Here is a 23,752-nt window from a genome sequence, read left to right as displayed (position 1 = left end):
GTTCTGAGATAGAGCCAACCTAATCTCTTTGCTAGACCTCTTTGCCTTCCTAAGTAGATAATGGGTCAATTGAGTTATGTCTAGGTTGTTTCAGTTTAATGTGCTTTTAACAACATGGTCTCAACACACTTTTACCGACCAACGTTCTGGCAGCCAGGAGCAACCCATTATCCAAGCCAGGTTATAGTCATGGCTGTTTAGGACACAGCGGAGGGTGTCTGGGCTCCTGGCCCGCTCTAATCTGTACCATCCACATGCACAAGAGAGCCCACAGAGGTTGGAGTCCATATGAATCATTCTGAGCAGATAATTGTGAGGTATTTCATCACCCGGCCCAGATTATTGGTGTGTAGTGGATCAGATTAAATCAAGTTTGAAAGAGAACATCTCTCATCTGGCCTTCGACTGCTGGAAAATGAATGCAAATGTAGATATCACGTAAATGTGTGAGGTGGATACATCATTGAATACCTGGCTGTAGGGAGGGTGGAGGAGGGAAGGAGCATGACGGAAAAGGAGTCCCACAGGAAAGTACAATAGTGTTCGACCTCATAGGTGTGTGGATAACGACTCCTGGCGCAGGTGAATAATAAGGAAACACATAAGTAATGATGTGATTGGGGGGTGTCCCATCACGTGGGAAGGTCATCAGGCCACATCTTCTCTTTATTCTAGCCTCGTCTCCCTGAGCAACAATGTCTTTGAGGTGCACTGAAACTCATAGACCCCCCCAGGAGAGGAGTTCCAGTGACAGTTCACTCTGTCAGCTCACACAGACTGGAGCTGATGTCCTCCAGCTGTTCTGCAAATGGAGCAAAGGATGAGTGGATGGGGCAGAGAGAGGGAGAGAGAAAAGGGCGGGATGAAGGGAGAAATGAAGAGCTTCAGGAGTCCATATGATATGGGCACTAGGGACACGCAGAAAGAATTGCCTTTCACACGAGATAACTCCAAGAACAGGGTTCTCCAAGCTACGGCCCGGGGGCCAACTGCAGCCAATGGTCCGTTTTAAATTGGCCTGCAGCACATGTTCTAAAAGGATAATGGGATATGGCCCACACATGAAACTTGTGCTTGTCTTTTATTGTACTAAAAATAACGTATTTGTATAACAAGCTTGTAACATACCCTGCCTATTTCTCCTTATCACCCCCCCCCCCAACCTCTTTAACCGTGTTCAATTATCAAGCAGAGTTGACCTACATCTGATCTGATTGATGTTGCTCACTTATTTTCTGTAAGTGGCCCTCAGTGGGAAATGTGTGGACACCCCTGTCTTAGAAGTATCTCAAGGAACCCCCAGGATTCTGGTGAGGGGCAATGAAGAAGGGGGGGGGGGCAATCTAAGAAAAGCTTAAGATATGATGCAGATGACGTTGCTCCATGGTGATTGGGTGATACCTGTTGCCACGTGCCGCTGGTGTTTGGCCTCCTGGGGTAAAGTGATAATGCTCTCGTGTGTGTACACGTGTCGTGTTTATGTTGTGCTGCAAATGATTGTGTCGGTCTTCATGTTAACTTCTCGTGATGTCTGCTTTACAGGAGCTTTCTGCCTCTTACAGATGGCCACTACATAACAATAATAATACATTTTATTTGAAGAGCGCTTTTTAGGGTACTCAATGACACTTTAAAGGGTCAAATTCATAAAAACATTATTTATAAAATATATCAAAAACAACATTAATTATGCTTCAAATGTATTTGATAAACATCTTAAAGTGCTGTCTAAAATTCAATATGAGTGACTTTCAATCCATAATTGACCTGCATTGAAGTCCTAATGTATGCACGCTGCTTTGTGTTTGGTTAATAGTGTGCGGTTTGAAACTGCTCGGCTGTGGCTCACGTATCTCAATGCAATGTAATAACTACTGTTTCCATCGAGCGATACAAACAATCATGGCCACAACAGTACAGCGTGAGTAATCCCAGATGCCCAGTTTAAGCTTGGCCTTGTATGTGTCTCCAGGCCAGGGCAGGGCTTGCACTCTGGCTCCTATGAAGGACTCATTCTGCAGTGCAAGGAGACAGCAGTGGTGAGGTCCTTATCAGAGCCCCTGCACACTGAGCCTCTGCTCCGCTCCATCCGGACCCCTCATTTCTACTCAGGCTGGACAGACAGGACAACTAGTCCAAATCAAAAACAACACGGGGGGGCCGCTTATATAATAATTTCATACACTATTTAATTTGGACAAACAGGATACAATTATAAAAATATGGTATTTATGATCCCCTGTCTGTCCAGTGGCTGTTATTGGCTGACAACCGTGTGTGTGTGTGTGTGTGCGTGTGCGTACGCGCGCACGTGTGTGTGTGTGTGTGTGTGTGTGTGTGTGTGTGTGTGTGTGTGTGTGTGCGTGCGTGCACATACGCGCGTGTGTGTGTGTGTGTGTTGGGGTTTGATTTGGAGTAGACTAGGACTGTTTTGACTCCATTTTGTTGTTGCTGAATCTTTTTCTGGTTATGGTCTTATACTTGTACATAGCAAATACAACTTTAGAGCAGAGCTAACATTACCTGAATAGTATAATTAAACAATAAAGAAGGGATTGTAGATCAAACATAAAGATTTATAAACATTTGTTTTTGTACAGAAGATGGATTTTGAAGTGGCTTTAAATCTTAAATATTCATTCTGCTCATCCTAAAGTTCAACAGTTGCCAATTTGCTTGATACGCATAGTATAAGACCATTCCATAAAGGCAGCTGGCTCACGCTGCTCCAACTGCCTCTGGTTTAATCAGGGAGTATATTTAATTTTCACAATGATTTTGAGGTTTCATGCATTTCTTTCTTTCTTTGTCTTTTTCTCCCTACCTTCTCTTTCTGTATACATGCTTTCATCTCCCCCTCCGTGTGACTTCTTGCCTTCTCTGTCTCTTTCCGCATCCACCTTCTCTCCTTCCCTCTCCTCATCCACCTTCTCTCCTTCCCTCTCCTCACCTTCAGTAGGGAGGAGGGAGTTCAGAGCTCGTGCGGCGGTGGAGGAGTGCTCCTCTCTTGCACTGACAAGCTGAACAGACGCACTGTGTTGGTTCGACCCGTCAGCAAGCAAGAATCTTTCAGCCACTTCTCTGGCTTTTTCCCTCCTGTAAGAACGTCGCCCTTCTCCTTTAGTTGACTCTGCTTAAACTCCATTAACAGTGGCTAACATAATGATGTGTGCTTCTCAGAGAGGGTTCGGAAGCCACTTATTTCACTTGGTTTAAACAATTAGGATTTTGCTGTGGAATGTTTTAATTATATTATTGGTAAAATCACAAATCAAACAGTCATACATACATACTGCTGCCAAGGACACAACCTATGGATTATAACTATATCTCACACTTCTACATTTGAATAGAGCATTCCAAAAGGGTGCAGGTTTTATGATAATTTCCAGTTGATAAATGACTTTAACAACTTTTAACTGTTACCGGATGTTTTTGCAGACTTTCTTTTAATCATGCAACAGTTGGAGATGATTTGCTTTTACTCAATGGGTAGTTAAGTGATTATCCCCTCTTATTTCCTCTCAAATTGGTAATCTTGCTAATCAGATCAATCTGAAGTAATTCAGCCGCAGGTTGGTATACCGCAGGTATATATATATATATATATATACATATATACATTGCTTGTCATAGAGTTGGCTGATTTCAGGATCCAATCTTAATAGCAGAATATAAATAGATTTGATCTTGAACGCTTTTTTAGCTAGTACTGTAGCTTGAGATGTTTATGAAAACACAGTTTGTTGTTGTTGAGGTTAAGTGTTTTCCTTTAAAAAGAGCACTGTTTAAAGTAAATGCCATGAGGCCCAATGTTTGGAATAAAGATTATAGATCAGTCATTATTAACCAAAAGAAGTGTGAATCTAGAGTAAGTTATTTTGTAGAGGATTTACCCCTATCAAATAAATGAGCTGAGAAAGAACAGCATAGTGTTTGTGTCTATCTCTCTGTGTAATGACAACTTATCATCAGTGCTATTTGTCTGTCTGACCGCTGGCCAGACGGCAGCCAAGGTCCTGGAGGTCTCTCACCAGCAGCACGGCTTCCTGTCCATCACCTACACCCAGGCTGTCACCAAAAATGTCCGTCACAAACTCACAACCCGGCCGGAGAGACCCCCACGCAGCGGTGCTACCACCACCAGCAGTCAGCGGCTGACCTCTGACCCCCTGGCAGACAGCTCCCCCCAGTACCTGAGGGAGATCCTGCTGACGGCTCAGCCCTTCGACGTGGTGCTGTCCTGCCCCTTGCTGGCTACTGTAGCGGGGGTGTTCCAGGTACACACACATTGTATTGTCAGTTCCTACTACTGTGTGCTATGCAGGCTTGAGCCTTGTCATCCACATATATGTTTTTTCATTTTTCAAGTGTGCATGAATAAATGTCAATATTTAAATACATTTTGGATAATAATTGCACTAATTTGGTCAATCTTGTAATATCCAGCAAGTTAGTTTAAAGTCTCAGTCAACAATTATATGCAATTTAAAGGTGACTCCTTCACGTATTAATTAGTTTTGTCATTTGAACCAGCCATTGAGACAACACAACGTAGTGATAAGATGTTTTGTATTTCATAATTAAATATATTTGACTGGATGTCTTTTCAGGCTACGGTGCCAAGACGCTACAGAGAGCGTGGAAAGACAGCTGGTCAACCAATGAGAATCCACACTCTGAACTCTCGGAGTTTACCCCTGATGTACATCAACACCAGCGTGATCAGGGTCTTCTGTCCCAGTGCACGAGACAAACACACGGCACCAGGTCAGGGAACTACTTTTCTCTTCTGAAAGCACACTTGTGTTTTCAGACGGAAAACAACAGGCTATGATTTAGATTCTGTAAGTCTGTGGTGCGTGTATGAAAGTCTCTGTCATGGCCGCCCAGACAAAGCAAAGACACCACATTAGACAGTTGCAAAGACACATAGCTGTGGTTCCAAAGAACCAACCACAGTTATTTACACTCCTCCAAATATAATGCAATGTCATATTGTCATAGATCGAATGTTATGTCTGCTGGTAGTAATGACTTATAGTGGTGTGTGTGTGTGTGTGTGTGTGTGTGTGTGTGTGTGTGTGTGTGTGTGTGTGTGTGTGTGTGTGTGTGTGTGTGTGTGTGTGTGTGTGTGTGTGTGTGTGTGTGGGTGTGTGTGTGTGTGTGTGTGTGTGTGTGTGTGTGTGTGTGTGTGTGTGTGTGTGTGTGTGTGTGTGTGTGTGTGTGTGTGTGTGTGTGTGCGTGTGTGTATTCACCTTTGTTTAAGCTTTGTATTTGCATAAAGGATATGTCTGTGTCTATATCCATATTTTTACATTATGATTGTATTTGATTGTGTGTCATTAGACCCTCAGATGAAAAAAGAAGACACTCTGGTGTTGAAGCTGGGCTCCCTCAGCATGGCCCCCCAGGCGGACAACCCCCTGACCCGCACAGTGCTGCGGAAAGACATCTACCAGTAAGAACAGCTCTCCTCCTCCTACCCACTCTCGGCTCAAACCACACTGTATGGTAGGAACACCATGTGTGGCTTTGATTCAATCAAACTTTTTATTTTATTTTAAGTATAACATTAAAATGTTATGAAATACATAGTATAATCAGTCACACGTTAGTTTTGTTAAGCAAATCAGTACATCTTTTACATGCTGAATAATTTAACCCAAACATAAAAGAACATAGTCTTGATTTGAACCTTTGAAATGATCCTCACGTAATGTCCACACGGTTCCGTCGCGTGCTTCAAAGGAGACGCTTCCCATTCACTTTGAATGGGGTGACGTCAAGCTTTGCCGAACTGCATTGTGGTTCCGTCGCGTCGCTTCGAAAGTTGAGAAAGTTAACTTTTCAAACATCGACGGAAGCGCCAACCAATCAAATCATATGCCAGTACAAGCGCTAGCCAATCAAACCGTGTGCTTGTGTGTCCGGGGCGGGACATTAATGTGATAGGTTGTTGGTCGCGCGCCAGACACGCCCACCGGCAAGCTTCAACGCCACGGAACCGTGTGGACGTACCGTTACTCTTCCCTTTACACACACAGCTCCTACACCTCCCCTGTTGATATGCAGTATCTCTCTCCATACGGTTGTGAGGCAAGTGTTTTGGTGAATGTGTGTTCAGATGGGCATGGTGCACTTCTGTGTCCTCATGATGAGAAGTTTTCAGGAGCGAGTGACAGCGCCACATAGTGGTTAAGCTGCCCTAGCAGTGACAGAGCAGTGAGTGACACCTTGGGGGTCTGCCGGGCCCTCCAGCTGAAACACAAGACTGTTGACACAAGCCCCCCCCGTGCCATATGGATCAAAGCAACTAGGCAGGGAAAATCTGGAGGGAAATAGCTCTGTACAAAACATTTCCCTGCTATAGGCAGCTTAAAGAATCTGGATTGTGTCATAGCTGCCTCACAACCGCAGCCCCACAGCTTGTGTGTGTGTGTGTGTGTGTGTGTGTGTGTGTGTGTGTGTGTGTGTGTGTGTGTGTGTGTGTGTGTGTGTGTGTGTGTGTGTGTGTGTGTGTGTGTGTGTGTGTGCGTGTGCGTGTGCGTGTGTGCGAGAGAGAGAGCAGTTGTGTGAATGGGCAGATATGGAGCTGGCAAACACACGTAATGGGGAGATAAAAGTGGTGCCAAATGATTTGTACAGCTGCGAGTGAGATGTGAGCTGACACAAGACGTGAAGTGGAGAGAAAAAGAAAAAAGAGGTGGCCAAGCAAAAGGAGAGGAGAGGCCACTTTAGGCTTCATTTCTGCTGCAGTTGGTGGAAGAGTCACATGTGGGGGGGGGGGGGGGGGCTGCCTGACATCTGTAACCATCAAGGCATTCTGTCCTACGTGGTACACAGTTTTTCCACAGAAGATCTATCTCCTTCACAGTGTCTTGTTTGTTTTCTTTCATGTTTCGGAGTAAACATGTTGTTGATCAGTAACCGTAGCAACTGTTCTGTAGGGACTTTTGGGGATATGTTTTTTATCCTCTCGAAAACTACACCATCTAATGTACTAAAATGTTTTGCAACAAGTTATTACAGCTAATGAGTAGTAACTACTCTGTTTCCATGGAAACTGGGCCTATATTTATTTTGTTGACATGTTGGCCATGTTATCATCATGTCAAATGATAAATGACGATCTTGCGGGCATGGAAAATGATCTGGAGTTTTTCTCAGACTTTCAACCCAGAAAACAGTTGAAACAGCCGTGCAATTTGACCCCATATTGGCTAGTAGTGTGGTGCCTGTGGGAGTGAGAGGATTGGTGACTGTGTGGCTGTGGTGCCCACATCTGCTCCGACACAGAGATCGCTTTGCATGACGTCCACCCTGCCTTAGCACAAGCATGCTACCATAGGCCCTCCATACAACACACAGAGTCTGGTACACATGCACTCACAGACAATATGGTGTCTTCATTCAGTCGTGCATACAAAAACATATTCTAACTATGCACAGCAAAATACACAAACCAGCAGCAGGCACATTCACTTAGCCTCTGCACACAGAAGCCAAGAGCCACCACTTCCCTCTCTGCAGTGAAACCCAGGTATTATGTCAAACCACTCTGTGTTCATTGTTCCATGTGTAACCGTGCATTATCCTCACCACCTACCCTGTTCACATCGGCCCTCCAACTTAGGACCATCTCACTTCTGCCTCACGTGATTGATCACCCTGAGATCAGGACCTTGTTGACATACACTGTTACGTGCTTGATCTGTGCTGAATTATATTGTGTGTGCTCCCCCAAGTCGTATAGAGAAAGTCACAGTCTGTAATCATGTACACCAATGTGTTTACGATCTGTAAACTGTGGCTATAGCAAGAAATATGTCCATAAGGGCCGGGAGCCATTTGCTCGGTTCTGCTTAAAGCCCACCACTAACTACATCCGCTGTCATAATTGAATGACTGATCATTCACAGCAATGGTGTTTGTGTCTACTGTATATGAAATGATCGCCTCACACGGTCTTAAAGCAGGATTTACTGTAACGACACCCTGTGAGAGAAGATGCTAACACAGCGAGTACGTGTAAACATCCTGACGGAGCATGTCTTATACTGGTCCACTAACACTTATCCTGACACACCTGCTTCAGCTTCCCTTACAGCCTCTCCATGTGCAGGCTACAGTGTGTATTTTCATTTAGAATTGATAGAGTTCCTCAAAGAAGGTAAAATAAACCTGTTGGACTATAAAAGTGTGCAGAGCTAGTTGACATGCACCGTGTCATTTGGTAACAATTACCACTGTTTGATTTGATGCTGAAACTGTCTCCCTGAAGGAGTAGGTCCCCAGCGGCTTCTTCACTAAGCACGAATTATGACACAGATAGGCTTCCCCTGCTTCTCCCTCTCCATATGCAGCCACTGCCTCTCAAGGCCACTGTCAATTTACACAGCTGAAATCATTTTCCTGTCTTGAGAAAGTGTTTCCACGTACTGGCCCGGCCTGGATAATGTCCAGCATGCATTCAGCCCTGACTTTCTTGTGGCTGTGCATGTCACAGATCTTTTACTCCATACTCCTATTTTCTCTCATCCTCCCCGTTTCTCTTATTTTTACAATGAGATTTTTTCACTTTTGGAACACTTCATTTAGAGCTTCTTGTATGGGTGGACTGGGACCTCTCCTTCCAGAACCATGTGGAGATTGAGTTTTCCGGTTTAAGGGCATGGAGACACATGTTAGAGGGTCTAGGGTTAAAACATAAGCTTCCAAATATTTGAGTTATCAATGTGTGTGTGTGTGTGTGTGTGTGTGTGTGTGTGTGTGTGTGGGGGGGGGGGGGTGCATGTGTGTGTGTGTGTGTGTGTGTGTGTGTGTGTGTGTGTGTGTGTGTGTGTGTGTGTGTGTGTGTGTGTGTGTGTGTGTGTGTGTGTGTGTGTGTGTGTGTGTGTGTGTGTGTGTGTGTGTGTGTGTGTGTGTGTGTGTGTGTGTGTGTGTGTGTGTGTGTGCGCGCGCACGTGTGTGTGCGTGTGTGTTAGTGCACACTCCTGCGTTTCTACGGTAATGGCAAACATGGCTGCTGTGTCAGTTGTGATGCAGAAACCAAGTCAACATGATCAGTATCAAGGCCTCTGTCTCTTTCTCCGCCTCCTGCAGTGTTCCTCTCTTTCCATTACTACGTTTTATTCTCCCTACTTTCTTTGTGTCTGTCGTTTGTATCCCACTACTCCAACATATGACACCGAGCTATACCCACAGCAGCAACTTCTCATTAGGGCCCGAGCACGAGAGCGCTAGGACCCAACGGCATCCTAGCACGAAGTGCGAGGAACCTATTGTTATCCAAGGATTTGTTCTTCTTCCTGCACTTTAAACCTGTTTTTGAGGGCTTTACGACGCTTCACAAGTTGTATAATTTTGCACGGACGCCAGGTCCGGTGAACATTTTTACATTCTGGAGTCAATGGGTTCAAATTGTCCAACATGCTCGCTAGCGCCACCTATATGTAAATAATTTGGGGAAAAATTAACATAGTCACACCGTAAGTCCGTTTGACCTGAGATTTTTGCACACTTATCCGGGGGGACCTGCTATATTTGGTCCTCTTGAACCTCTAAGCTCCGCCTACTTTTATTTTTATTAGCATAATGTTCCAAACAGTGAAATATTCACTTACATTTCATTTTTCGACACCAAACTTAGTATACTGCATCGTTGGAGGGTCACACACATTACCTTAGGAAATGAGTGATAATAATAAATATGGCCGCCAATAATCAAAACGTATTTGCAAAAAGGCGGGGCTTAGAAAGAAATGCTCATAACTCATCAACAATATATCCAAACATCACAGATTTTGGTGGATAGGTTCATTCTGTTTTGTGTAATACGCATACCAAAGCATTTTCATTTTGGACTATAGGGGGCGCCAACAACACCACAAATGTATAACTCAAGAACGCATGGACGAAATAAAAAAAAAATGTTTTAGACATACTTTGGGGGTGAGTACGAACTGAGATTCAAAGTGTCACAACAAATGACAAATGTGGGCATGGCCTATACATTCTTTTTGAATTGCGATACTCTTAAATGAGCTTCGGACGCAAAACTTGGGACACACGTCACACCTACACACACAAACCCACACCTACACAATGTACAACACACACATACACTCTACAAAACACACCTACACATTGTATAACAAACACAAACAGCTCCTAAAGTATATCATAAATATCAGGCTACAGCCCTTGTATAGTTTATTATGTGAAGCACTATATGGTTTCATGAAAAATATCTACTGTTTATTTGTAGATATCTCCTAAAGAAGGGGTTCCCAACCTTTTTTCCCAAGAGTCCCCCCCAAATGACTCCTGTTGTAAGTTGCACCCCCCCCCCCCCCCCCACACACACAGGGGGGGGTCGCAACAGCAGTAATTAAAGTTTAAAAGTCTCAAAATGCTACAACTACTGTCACAAACAGGATGAATGTGAAGTATGTTGTTAAAGGAGGATGAAAGCGTAATCAAGGAGCACTGTTGGAGTGACTTTGATGGTTATTGGACTCAGGATTAATTCATTTGGATTCCCGCTGTATGAAGAAATTAAAGAACGGCGCAAGTGGAAACAATTCACAAAGGGATTAAACTGTTTAAAACACCGAGACCGATCTGATCTGAAACCGGCATGGACAATGACTATGTTTTTAAAATGCGCTTATCCAGAAAAGCCTGGTTTGGACACTTTACGGACAGAAGAAACATTTCTATTAAAGAAAGAATTATTCATGTCTGTCTTTTTATGCCTTTAAGCCACTAACTTTAATTTTTGTTAAAATTAATTAATCAATTATTTTTTATATTTTATTGTAATGTAGAGACAAGGCTTTTAGCGACAATCATGTATTGCGTTACAATTATATGTATTAAAAAAAAAACTGGGGCGCGCCCCCCAGGTTGGGAACCTCTGTCCTAAAGCCTACAAATAAAGTGTGAAATGTAGGCCTGTTACATTTATTATTCAGCAATATATATTATACTCACTGTTCTGCTTTCTGCACTGACCTCGGCAGCTGTTCTCACTGTAAACATCGCCTCAAGCAGTTGTATTAAAAAAAACATCCAGGGGAGATGTGATGTAAGTGAGTAAACAAACGGCAAAGGGCAGAAAGTCTGATGCACATTTGATCATCTCAAATAACTTCTAATCACAACGGGAACAGTTTGCACACTGTGCTTCGTTGACAGAAGTCCAGCCATGCGTCACGCCTCTTTTAAACATCACTGTTGCCTGAAATCGACTCCGGAGGATACTTCAGTGTATCAGTGTACCCTCGGTTATAGCTCCTCCAGAGAGACTCCTCTCTCCTCTGCATCAGTATACCCTCGGTTATAGCTCCTCCAGAGAGACTCCTCTCTCCTCTCTCCTCTACATCTTTGGACCCTCGGTTATAGCTCCTCCAGAGAGACTCCTCTCTCCTCTTTCCTCTGCATCTTTGTACCCTCGGTTATAGCTCCTCCAGAGAGACTCCTCTCTCCTCTCTCCTCTGCATCAGTGTACCCTCGGTTCTAGCTCCTCCAGAGAGACTCCTCTCTCCTCTCTCCTCTGCATCTTTGTACCCTCGGTTATAGCTCCTCCAGAGAGACTCCTCTCTCCTCTCTCCTCTGCATCAGTGTACCCTCGGTTATAGCTCCTCCAGAGAGACTCCTCTCTCCTCTAAATCAGTGTACCCTCGGTTATAGCTCCTCCAGAGAGACTCCTCTCTCCTCTGCATCAGTGTACCCTCGGTTATAGCTCCTCCAGAGAGACTCCTCTCTCCTCTGCATCAGTGTACCCTCGGTTATAGCTCCTCCAGAGAGACTCCTCTCTCCTCTGCATCAGTGTACCCTCGGTTATAGCTCCTCCAGAGAGACTCCTCTCTCCTCTGCATCTTTGTACCCTCGGTTATAGCTCCTCCAGAGAGACTCCTCTCTCCTCTCTCCTCTGCATCAGTGTACCCTTGGTTATAGCTCCTCCAGAGAGACTCCTCTCTCCTCTAAATCAGTGTACCCTCGGTTATAGGCTCCTCCAGAGAGACTCCTCTCTCCTCTCTCCTCTGCATCTTTGTACCCTCGGTTATAGCTCCTCCAGAGAGACTCCTCTCTCCTCTACATCTTTGTACCCTCGGTTATAGCTCCTCCAGAGAGACTCCTCTCTCCTCTTTCCTCTGCATCTTTGTACCCTCGGTTATAGCTCCTCCAGAGAGACTCCTCTCTCCTCTCTCCTCTGCATCAGTGTACCCTCGGTTCTAGCTCCTCCAGAGAGACTCCTCTCTCCTCTCTCCTCTGCATCAGTGTACCCTCGGTTATAGCTCCTCCAGAGAGACTCCTCTCTCCTCTCTCCTCTGCATCTTTGTACCCTCGGTTATAGCTCCTCCAGAGAGACTCCTCTCTCCTCTCTCCTCTACATCTTTGGACCCTCGGTTATAGCTCCTCCAGAGAGACTCCTCTCTCCTCTCTCCTCTGCATCAGTGTACCCTCGGTTATAGCTCCTCCAGAGAGACTCCTCTCTCCTCTGCATCTTTGTACCCTCGGTTATAGCTCCTCCAGAGAGACTCCTCTCTCCTCTCTCCTCTGCATCAGTGTACCCTCGGTTATAGCTCCTCCAGAGAGACTCCTCTCTCCTCTAAATCAGTGTACCCTCGGTTATAGCTCCTCCAGAGAGACTCCTCTCTCCTCTCTCCTCTGCATCTTTGTACCCTCGGTTATAGCTCCTCCAGAGAGACTCCTCTCTCCTCTCTCCTCTGCATCAGTGTACCCTCGGTTATAGCTCCTCCAGAGAGACTCCTCTCTCCTCTCTCCTCTACATATTTGTACCCTCGGTTATAGCTCCTCCAGAGAGACTCCTCTCTCCTCTGCATCAGTGTACCCTCGGTTATAGCTCCTCCAGAGAGACTCCTCTCTCCTCTGCATCAGTGTACCCTCGGTTATAGCTCCTCCAGAGAGACTCCTCTCTCCTCTGCATCAGTGTACCCTCGGTTATAGCTCCTCCAGAGAGACTCCTCTCTCCTCTGCATCAGTGTACCCTCGGTTATAGCTCCTCCAGAGAGACTCCTCTCTCCTCTAAATCAGTGTACCCTCGGTTATAGCTCCTCCAGAGAGACTCCTCTCTCCTCTAAATCAGTGTATCCTCGGTTACGGCTCTTCCAGACAGCCTCCTCAACAGAGATGGGGACTCGAGTCGCACTTAAGTCGACTTCAGACTTGACTTAGACTCGTGACCAAAAGACTTCAGACTCGACTTGGACTCGTGTGTTGGGACTATTTTTGGCGTATTAAAGGTGGGGTAGGTACATTTGAGAGAAACCGGCTCGAGATCGCTAGAATTTGAAAATACACAACCGGAGATAATCTGCTAGAGGCTGCTACTTCCTTATAGAGCCCGCCTACTCCAACACACACGAACGCGCACATGACCAATGAGGGCACGAGATAAGTTTGTGCCCAGATGGAAGGCTGACAGGCAGGCAGGCCATCCAGTTACTTTAGCCGGGCTCATTACGCAGACGTGCGCGCCTCTGTTACTACTTCGTAGTAACACAATAGCGACCGGCGGCACACCTGCAGCTGTACCGCTTGTAATTAGGTTCAACTACAAAAACTTCGAACAAAACGCCGGCGGCACCAACAAAAGGAGCGCACACTGCAAAGTCTGCAATATCAAAATCAAGGATGCTGGCGCAACACCCGGAGAGGTCAGTCACATTAACGCATATGGACGGTTAGCAAACACGTTTAGCTCAGCATCAGCTATGTAATGTTAACTTAGCTTGCTACTAGCTTTGTAACTGAATATTTGAAAAGATTAGTGAATTGCTTGTCACACTTGTTTGAGTTGAGTGGCGTTGACATCCAACTCTTGACATGAAATAAAAAAGGTCGGTAACGTTAATTATTACCCGCTTTTAAGTACTTTTAACAGTTTCCCTGCGGGGGATTAATAAAGTATTTGTGATACTGATTTCTGATTCTGAAGTGTTTTGCTTATAAGTTGTTTGCATTTAGCTAAAGTGTGATGTTTTTCCTCATATTGCATTGCAATAGCCTGTTTAAAGTGATCATATAACAAACAACTAATCAGTACTGATACTGTATGCTAATAGATATAGGAGTGATAATAACACAGTAAATGCTTTGAATTTCTTAGCTGTGCAGTATTCTTAACAGACTGGATAGCAGCAGACAATAGAAGGATTATTACAACCAGAAGAGACATGAGACTTTTATTTTTTAGAGACTTGAGTCTTGACTTGGACTCGTGACCAAAGACTTGAGACTTGATCAAGTCTCACCCCACAAAGACTTGAGACTTGACTTGGACTCGTGACCAAAGACTTGAGACTTGACTTGGACTTGCAAAAAAAGACTTGTGAACATCTCTGCTCCTCGATAATCGATCCTCGACGAGCCTTTAGAGACATTTGTTTTCCTTCGAGACGGCGCGCCGACATCCGTTTCCGGGTCGCTGCCGGAGGACCTGGGAGTCTGGGACGCGAAAATTCTAGAAATGACAAATGGCTCATTTCGGAGGACTCGTGCGCGTCTGCTTGACGCCGGGACGACCGGCTGCCCTCCCCGACAGGCGCACGGACGCGAGGGCCCGCTCATCACTCCGCAGTTTTAATTATCCTTATTTTCTCCAAATGTTTCGATTTCTGTATATTTTCTTTTTTTATTCAATCTCTTTTTCTGATCAACATATCTGTGCACTCCATCCTTCCTTATCTGACCCTTCATTTCTTCTTTGCCCAGTCCTTCTCATGTTTTCCTTCCCTCATTTTCTTTTCTTATGTTTAAGTGTATTGTCTCTTCCTCTATTTGTCATTTCCTTTCATGCCCTCTTAACCTCCTCTTCCACATCATCACTTTCCTTCTATCCTTTTGCTTGTGCAGGCTCTTTTTATTGTTACGTCTAAACAGCTCTTTTTCATCCATCCATCCATGACTTTCCACTCTTGCTCACCTTCTGCTGCCCTTTTATCCCACCATGTCTCTTTTTTACATATTTTTCTTTCTGTCTCCATGGGTATTTGTTATTTCCTTCCTGTCTCACTTTTCCTCTCTCTTGCTCTAGTGTTGGTTAGACTGGTCCTCGTCCCAGCACATTGTGGTCAGTAAGCAAGCCCCTTATTGCTGAACGGCTGCCTGGCTAAGCCCACATATATGTCCTAATAAGTGGTTGTGATGGGGATCTCCCCTCCGTGGATAAACAGAGGCTGCTGAAGCCAGGACCCTGCCTGTTACCAATAAAACTCTCTGGCACCGGTTATATGCACCCTTCTCCTCTAGTAACATCCTAGTGTAGTGTGTGGATACCAGTGACGTTTATTACTCTTTTTATACTACCTGAGCAGATGTGTTTGCCTTCTAGATGAATCCATATGTTTACAATATTCATAAACAGAATAAAAAATAAGTGTTTCTGCTACCGCTCCTGCATTCTCCAGATCCTTCAAGAGACAATGTAGAAAGTGAAAACAGAACAAATATCCTTTTGATTTTTGTTTTGCCAAATGTGCACTTGAACATGGCACAACAACTGCCCTTTGACAGTGCTTGAGTGGCTGTATCTACATTAATAATTCATCATTCAGCACACCGGGGGAAGAGCACATTTGGTTGGTAAAACATTGGATGCATCATAAGTTAACATCTTTTATTTACTTTTTAAAATGAATTGAAGAGAATAAATAAGAACATTTTGACAGTGTGTTGCTGCATGAGGCCTTCTGGCTACCAAACTATACATTAACTAACTGTTTGTCTTACATTTGCGTATTTAGTTCAGTCTTCCTGACAAACAATTGTAAACTTGGCATACTATAAACATACAAGCTGATAGGAAGTTAACCAAATAAGTGGTAACTGTGGTTAACCTTCGCTCTGTATCTAATTGTAGAGTTTAATGTACTCAGTGATCAAAAAGACAATGATGCCTTTTCACAAATGTAACTTCAAATCTTCTTTTCTTTTCATTTGCATTTTTTTGAACTCTCAGCTGGTCCTTCTTGTTTTACTCCTCATCTTTCTTTTCCTCATAAAACCCAGAGTTCCCAGCAAATGAATCATTAGACGCTTCAGTGCAAACTTGCCTCATCACCCACTTTAGTCGACTGCCAAGTGCCCATTTCTCCATTTGTTTACACCAGAAGAAAGGGCTCCGGCTTTGCTTTGCTGCCGCGGCGGCGGAGCAGAGGACCTGCTCAGGCCACACACAGTGACAATGTAGCATCTACACTTATATACAGTACACTGATTTAGGAGTTGCCTTAAAAAGTCCTTTGGCTTCAGAGCAGGTTTAATGAAATACTACTTTCAGAGGCAATGATTGAAATAATCGTTATATCTGTATCGCCAGCATACAGAATGCTTTTGTGGGATCTTTTTAATCTACCACTGCAGAGCAGTTTAAATTATGAGCGTCAAATGTGTTGATGCACCAACATGACGTTTTGTAATAGTAGTGTTGAAAGAATGTATGTTGTAAAGCTTCTCAGTTACTCCCTGCTGGCGTAGTGTGTTGCTACTCAATGCTTTGAGTATGCAGTGCGGCATTTAGAACAGTGGAAGTGTCTGTGGGGATTACCCAGCCAGACATGGGCCATTACAATCAAAGTTCCCTTTATCTATTTTGGTCTCAACTTCCAGCCTTACAAATATAATCAGAGGATCTAAAGCGCTCGTCTCAACTCTTACTATTCTAAATGGTGTTTTTGTGAGAATATGCCAGTGTCATTAACACACTGTGGGCAAAAGCAATCAAGTTCCTAAATCTCTTCAGATCTTTTAGTTGGTTCGTGTGAGAATATTGCTTTATGTGTAGCAATCATTTTGATATGACTTTATCTCAAAGTGATTGAGTTGAGTTGAGTTTAACCCATGTCAGGTATCATACAGTGATTGAGTTGAGTTGAGTTTAACCCATGTCAGGTATCATACAGTGATTGAGTTGAGTTTAACCCATGCCAGGTATCATACATTGATTGAGTTGAGTTGAGTTTAACCCATGTCAGGTATCATACAGTGATTGAGTTGAGTTTAACCCATGCCAGGTATCATACAGTGATTGAGTTGAGTTGAGTTTAACCCATGTCAGGTATCATACAGTGATTGAGTTGAGTTTAACCCATGCCAGGTATCATACAGTGATTGAGTTGAGTTTAACCCATGTCAGGTATCATACAGTGATTGAGTTGAGTTGAGTTTAACCCATGTCAGGTATCATACAGTGATTGAGTTGAGTTGAGTTTAACCCATGCCAGGTATCATACAGTGATTGAGTTGAGTTGAGTTTAACCCATGTCAGGTATCATACAGTGATTGAGTTGAGTTTAACCCATGTCAGGTATCATACAGTGATTGAGTTGAGTTTAACCCATGTCAGGTATCATACAGTGATTGAGTTGAGTTTAACCCATGCCAGGTATCATACAGTGATTGAGTTGAGTTTAACCCATGCCAGGTATCATACAGTGATTGAGTTGAGTTTAACCCATGCCAGGTATCATACAGTGATTGAGTTGCACTATAAGCTTTGAGAGCACAGTAGGCAGAATGGCACTGACAAGAGAACAGCAACAGAGACACCCAGCAGAGGTAAAGTGGCTAACAAGGATTGTGTCAACAAGAGTTGCTCTGAAGGCTTCTGAATGGCGCGGGTCATTTGTGTTTGCTCTGTTTGGGCCAGGCTGAGGAAAGAGACGATCAGAGCTACACCTCTCTTTGTGATCTGTACATCCTTCAGCTCCGCTTGTTTCTCTCCCTCTCTTTTAACCCTGTCTTCCTCTCTCTCACTTTGGATGTAATCCATGTTTCCCTTCTGTTCTACAGAGAAAGAATATCAAATAAGCAAGAATTGGAGGGTCAGCCAGAATAAACATCGTTTTTTCTCAGTCCAGAAAATGAAACACCTGGTGCTGGTAAACTCAGAGGACATATTTCACATCTCCTTGACACTCAAGATTAATGCAACATCAAATTGTTTTAAGAATGGGGACAGCCGCTACCCAGAGTAAATCATAAGCCTCCTTTTATTAAAGTTTGCCCTAGAATTTATGTTTTGAATCCGACAGGATAGCTTCAGCAGAGCCAACAGATGCCTGGGAGTTAGTGTGCTCATGTTGCCTCAGACAACGTGTCGTAATGCAGGCAGGAAGTTTACACTCAGCCACTGAAAAGTGCCTTGGCTTTGAGGTGTAGTATTTTCCCCTTAACCTTTCTTTCCTTTTTGATAAAGTGATATCTGGTGTCCTTTACACTGGGAACCAGTGTGGAAGATTGATTTATCTGCGTCCCAGATGATCCAGAGAACATATCATATGACGATCAAGCTGATTCTCTCACAGTAGAGAAAATGCTGTTTGTCTTTACAGCCATTAGAGAAAGACTTTTTGTGGAGCTAATGTTACAAGACCAAGACACAGGCAACAAGATGGATGCTGTGGATTTGATCTTTGCTCTGTGAACTGGAGTACCTGACTGTTTGTTCAATCAAGTCAACCACTCTGTATAAGGCCATCCGTCTTTTAGGAGAGCACTCCACGCTTTCCAGGATGACCACCAGCAGTACCTCTTTCTGTCTGACCAGAGGCCCTCCAACAGATTTATGATAAGTCCATTGCAACTGAATAAAGTCATTGATTTATTGCCGTATCTATTAACCTATATATCATAATGTATCCTTTATCATCCCTCTGTCTGTCCATTGGAGAGCCTTTGACCGCAGCGCTGCACTCTGTTGATCTGGCAGTGTGTTGTGCTGTATATGAGTGCTGAGCTGTATACAGGCTCTTGTGTTCTGTGTTGTGGTGTCTAGTGACTTCTGTGTACAGCCTGCGGTTCATTCCATAAATATCTGTGGCCTCTGTGATGTTATTCTCAGGCCCTCTGCTCTGTGAGAATATTGCACCACAACACTTGTATTCCTCAGCCTGCAGTTAGAGGTTTAGGGGGATTAGGGAGAGACCCCCGGCCTGGCCCTGCTGTACATTTTTATGACCATTGTATGCATATGATCTCGAAGGTAATGTGCAGAGAAAGTGGAGAAGAGAGAAAGAAGAGGGTATTAGGACTCACCACACAGGAGTCAAACAACTAAGCCACAACTTATTTTCCTGCTCTTTTTTGGCACAAAGTGGAGGGGCTATTGGAAAGGCCTCGATCATGACGGTTTGATCCAACCTGAAATATCTTCATAGCTTTTGTATAACCATGTCATTTGATATGGTAAGGTATCGTTTAAAGCAGCAGTTTTCAAAGTGTGATGCGCGCCTCCCCGGGGGAGCCAGAGAGCTTCAGGGGAGGTGCAGCGTGAGAAAAAAATAACGAGAATTTCAGATAGTTAACTTCAACCAACTTTATGCGAGCGGCAACATGGATCGATTTTTGGCGAAGTTACCTAAAGTGAGAGAGCAAACAGCGTCTGGCAGAAAACGTCACTTTTGGCAGTCTGTGGAGACCGAGTTCCCCTACCTCACCAAAAAGGCTGTAAAAGTGCTCATTCCCTTCACCTCCGCCTACCTGTGTGAGTGCGGGTTTTCCGCATTGACTTTGATCTAAAGCAAGTACCGGTCAAGCAGGGGTGGATCTACCGGGGTGGCAACTGCCACCCTAAAAATAGCCTTGCCACCCCAGTTGACAGCTTTGTTTTGAAATAAAAGTTGTGGCTCATCGGACATTTATGAGAGAAAATCCCTAAGTAGACAGAAGGAATGAGGTATTTGCAGGGCCGCCCCTCCCTACACGCCGACCACGCAGACTGCGTGGTGCCTCACCTCGCGGAAGGGGCCTCATCTAGCAGAAGGGGCCTCATCTAGCGGAAGGGGCCTCATCTAGCGGAAGGGGCGTCATCTAGCGGAAGGGGCCTCATCTAGCGGAAGGGGCCTCATCTAGCGGAAGGGGCCTCATCTAGCGGAGGCAGCCTCATCCGAAGCGCAAAAGCGGCGCACCTACTGTAAGCGGGTCACAGTTTCGCCGCTGCGAGGCTCCAGCACACTCCACTAGCTCCCACCCCCGTTGACGACGACGATCGCGACACAGAGGGCCTCATCACATAACTTTGTGTGGGGCCACAAGTTGTCCAGGGACGGCCCTGGGTATTTGTGGTCTACAATGACAGAGAAGAAACTGTCAAGTTTAACTCAGCATTGAATCAAAACGCACTAAAGCTGTTGATCTTAATAAGTTTGTGATGCGTTTTGCTGAACAAGATGGTAATCACCGCATTCAGCTGTAATAGGCGTGCCGACTTGATGCTCTGTTCACAGATGACTCGATGAGCACAACTAACTGATGATGACCTTACGTGTGTAAATATATTTTTTCTGTGTGGGGGTCTGCCCCCAAAAAACAGTTTCAAGTCCTGAGAAAGTCAAATAAGACGGTGTGTAAAACTTCACTGCCCAGCCAATGAAAAGTAACCACTTTGATTTAACTAGGCCAGTAGGTAAGGGCATTCCACTGGATAATAATACCCCTGCATTATACTGTAACAACAACAACAACAATAATAATAACAATAATAATTGGGACAGGGGGGCGGCTGTTCTTATGTTCTCTGAGGGGAGGCTCACCTTCCCACACTTTGAAAACCCCTGGTCTAAAGAGAATAGATTTTAGATATTTTAAGAACACCGGGTTCCTTAAGACACAACTGGGTCAACGAGACGAGAAGAAGTGGCTCTGCCCATTTTCATTGTCATCAGAAGATATGCCCTTAGCGATTTGGTCACAATACGGGCCTGGCACCACCCAACTACAATATCATTCATTAAGTGTATCGTTCTTACATCCAATCTTTTCACGTTTGTCTTTTTCAATGCTAAGCTGAATCACCCACAGCTCGTTTTTTCTTTCTCTCCCCCTTTAACATCTATCAGTGCATTGCTGTTGACAGCATTGTGTAGTTCTGCATTGCTCGTTCAGACAGAACTTCCCGGAAAGCGCTCTCATGTTTTGGCATGCTGCTGTCAGTCAGGTGGGGGTGCGTGCTGACAGAGGCGAGGGGGATCACCACTCAGCTGTCCTGCTCTCATAGAGGGCCTGGTCCAGAGGTTGACCACCGGGCCACAGGCCTCATTGATTGTGCCTGCATGTGTGTGTGTGTGAGTGTGTGTCATCCTGAAGCAGGAAGCAAAGGTTCTAGGAATACACCCTACTACCTACCTAGGAAGCCCTGTCCTCCACTGCAGCATACGATACACACATTCTACCGGTTTTACCCTGTGTGTGTGTGTGTGTGTGTGTGTGTGTGTGTGTGTGTGTGTGTGTGTGTGTGTGTGTGTGTGTGTGTGTGTGTGTGTGTGTGTGTGTGTGTGTGTGTGTGTGTGTGTGTGTGTGTGTGTGTGTGTGTGTGTGTGTGTGTGTGTGTGTGTGTGTGTGTGTGTGTGTGTGTGTGTGTGTGTGTGAATTGTGAATGCATATGTTTTGTGTATGTGTCGATGTGTGTAGTCAAACCCCAGCCTTGTGCATTGATGTGTTTTAGTTCCTTTTCTCCCGGCTCATGACATGTTGATGTTCTGGCATCCTGTGTGGCGGTGTCACTGTCAGTCACACAGCAACAGAGCCAGGTGGACTGTCGGGGGATTCAGAAATACTTTATTGATGGTCAGCGTCTCCATTTTCTCTAGTTTATTTGTTCTAGGATTTACAATAGAAATCGCTGATCCATGTATAGATATGTGTTTTTTGCAGTCAGAGCAGTGAGAATGTATGCCTAGTTAAAATTAAGTGTTGTTACGCTTTTCAGCACTTTCGTTTCTTGGTTTCTTTGAAGGCAAAAGAGCAACCTTTAAGTTGATCTTCTGTACATTGTATGTTCATATATCCTGTGTGTATTTATGTAGGCATGTGTCCATGTATATCTTGTGTGTTATTTTGATTGTCTGTGTGTTCAGTAGTCTCCAGCCAAGCAGCAGTTATCAGTAGGCTACTCAGTAGAACATCAGACCAGAGCAGAAGCAATTAGAGGGTTTAGTGAGAGTGAAAAAAAGTCAACCTCAAGAGAGAAGGAATGTGCAGATGCTTTCAAATGTCCATGTGTGAAGCCACAAGCTCTTCTGTGGCTCCGGGAAGCCAATGTGAAACTAGTGGTGTAATTGCCTAATGCTTGTGTAATAAGAGGCACATTACAACCCCAGGAGGCCCAACCAGACATGAAAGAACCAGTGGCAGGCACTAAAGTGGACTCAGAACGCTCTTCCTCCTGGTCTTAACCATTTGTTTCTACTTGGTCTGGCTACATTTCAGATAGCTCATTTAGTGTACAGTATACTATCAACATATTATGTTTGATTAGACCCTTAACATTCATATGTTCACTGTTGTTCTGCCACTCTTATCACAACAATAACCTTTGTGGGTATTGAGTTTCCTCTGGTTTGATTTAGCCAACATGAAGCAGTGACTTCTTAACAATGGTTATTTCTACCCCTGTAGCATGGTGTAATTTATCTACCAGTGGTGAACCGCCAGGACCTTCAAGGTATTCAGAGAATAACCTGAAACACTCAGATAAAACAAACAACAAATTGATTTAATTATATAAATAACATTTTACAAAATGTAAATAAAATGAATAAATTAGAATCGTATCTGTGTTGTTGATCTTTAATATTACAGTGTTACGTTGATTTGTTTGTTTTTCTCGGTCCATGCACTACCCATTTGAGTGGTTTTGTGTTAGAAAAAACATGCAACCAATCAGATATTTTTCTGGGTCTCTGGGTAGAATATCCTTGATCGAATGCCCTGGCCCTTACACTGAATGAGAGCGTACGTTTGGATTGACAGTTTGATCAACCAATCATATATTGATTTGTAGCCAATGGGCGTATTCTTTCAGAGTTCCCCTCGGTTCCAGGGTACTCTAGAACAGTAGTTCTCAACTGGCGGGTCACGACCCGTTTGGAGTGGGTCGCAGATGTATGAGTGAAGAAAAAAAAAAGTTGAAAACAAATATATATCTTTGTTTTAAAGTCAAACTTTTATTTTAAAGGCCCGATTTTCTATCGCTCTGCATGCAGTAGGCGTTGGACTGGAAGTACCGGAGACCATAAACGGTGTTGAAAACTTCTGTCACGTAGTGATCATCTTCTCAATAAAACATCTTTGCTGTTGTTTTTTCGAGTCATCTGGCCAATCAGAATCAAGATAGTTGCCGGAAGTCCCCACGGAGAATAGCTTTGCGGTAGAACTATTCTTTATACATCCATGGGTACAACTTCAGATACAAACTAGAGAATGCAATTCCTGAAGAAATTGCTAGTGGGAATGCTTTATGCTGAAAAGCTGACGCTAAACTGCTATGCTGAAATGTAATGTGTAAGAAGAAAGTGAATCATTTAGATTGACACGGTTCGCCACTGGTATCTAGGTATAGCTATGTAAGGGTTTATATAGTTTGAGTACCACACTCCTTCAGTGTGAAGTGTTGCATGGATGATAGTGTGTGTGGTGTGTCTATGTGTGCATGCATTACAGGTTAGAGAGAACCACAGAGGGAGATACGAAGCCAACATGTAGACTGTGCTGTGGTGGTCCCCTTTCATCTCTCCATAACTTACCCCCCACACACAGCCCTCCAAACAGCACCCACCCCTGTCACTTTATCATCACACACATGCAAAATAGCGAATATGCTTTGCTGCATATATAGGCTGAAATACGAGTGTTTAAAGCATCACTGTCCCTCTTGATATTTTTCAATCCCTTGTTCGAACAACTGAAAAAGCATTTGAAGGGCTTTGAAAGGAGTTTTTTC

At 44.2% G+C, this 23,752-nt stretch overlaps 1 protein-coding gene across 1 annotated transcript in view; it reads left to right on the top strand.

Annotated features, from left to right (window-relative positions):
- Positions 1-23,752, top strand: part of LOC117460531 (intermembrane lipid transfer protein VPS13B) — a 424,908-nt gene that overhangs the window by 239,020 nt on the left and 162,136 nt on the right. Inside the window, 4 exon segments of the mRNA XM_071205797.1 lie at positions 1,973-2,039; positions 4,005-4,280; positions 4,614-4,770; positions 5,350-5,461. Of these exon segments, the coding sequence (XP_071061898.1) occupies positions 1,973-2,039; positions 4,005-4,280; positions 4,614-4,770; positions 5,350-5,461 (612 nt within the window).

This window comes from Pseudochaenichthys georgianus, chromosome 16 (assembly GCF_902827115.2).
Source record: "Pseudochaenichthys georgianus chromosome 16, fPseGeo1.2, whole genome shotgun sequence".
NCBI classification, from domain to species: Eukaryota; Metazoa; Chordata; class Actinopteri; order Perciformes; family Channichthyidae; genus Pseudochaenichthys; species Pseudochaenichthys georgianus.
The sequence above is the reverse complement of the archived record's forward strand: the minus strand, read 5'-3'. Positions and strand labels throughout refer to the sequence as shown.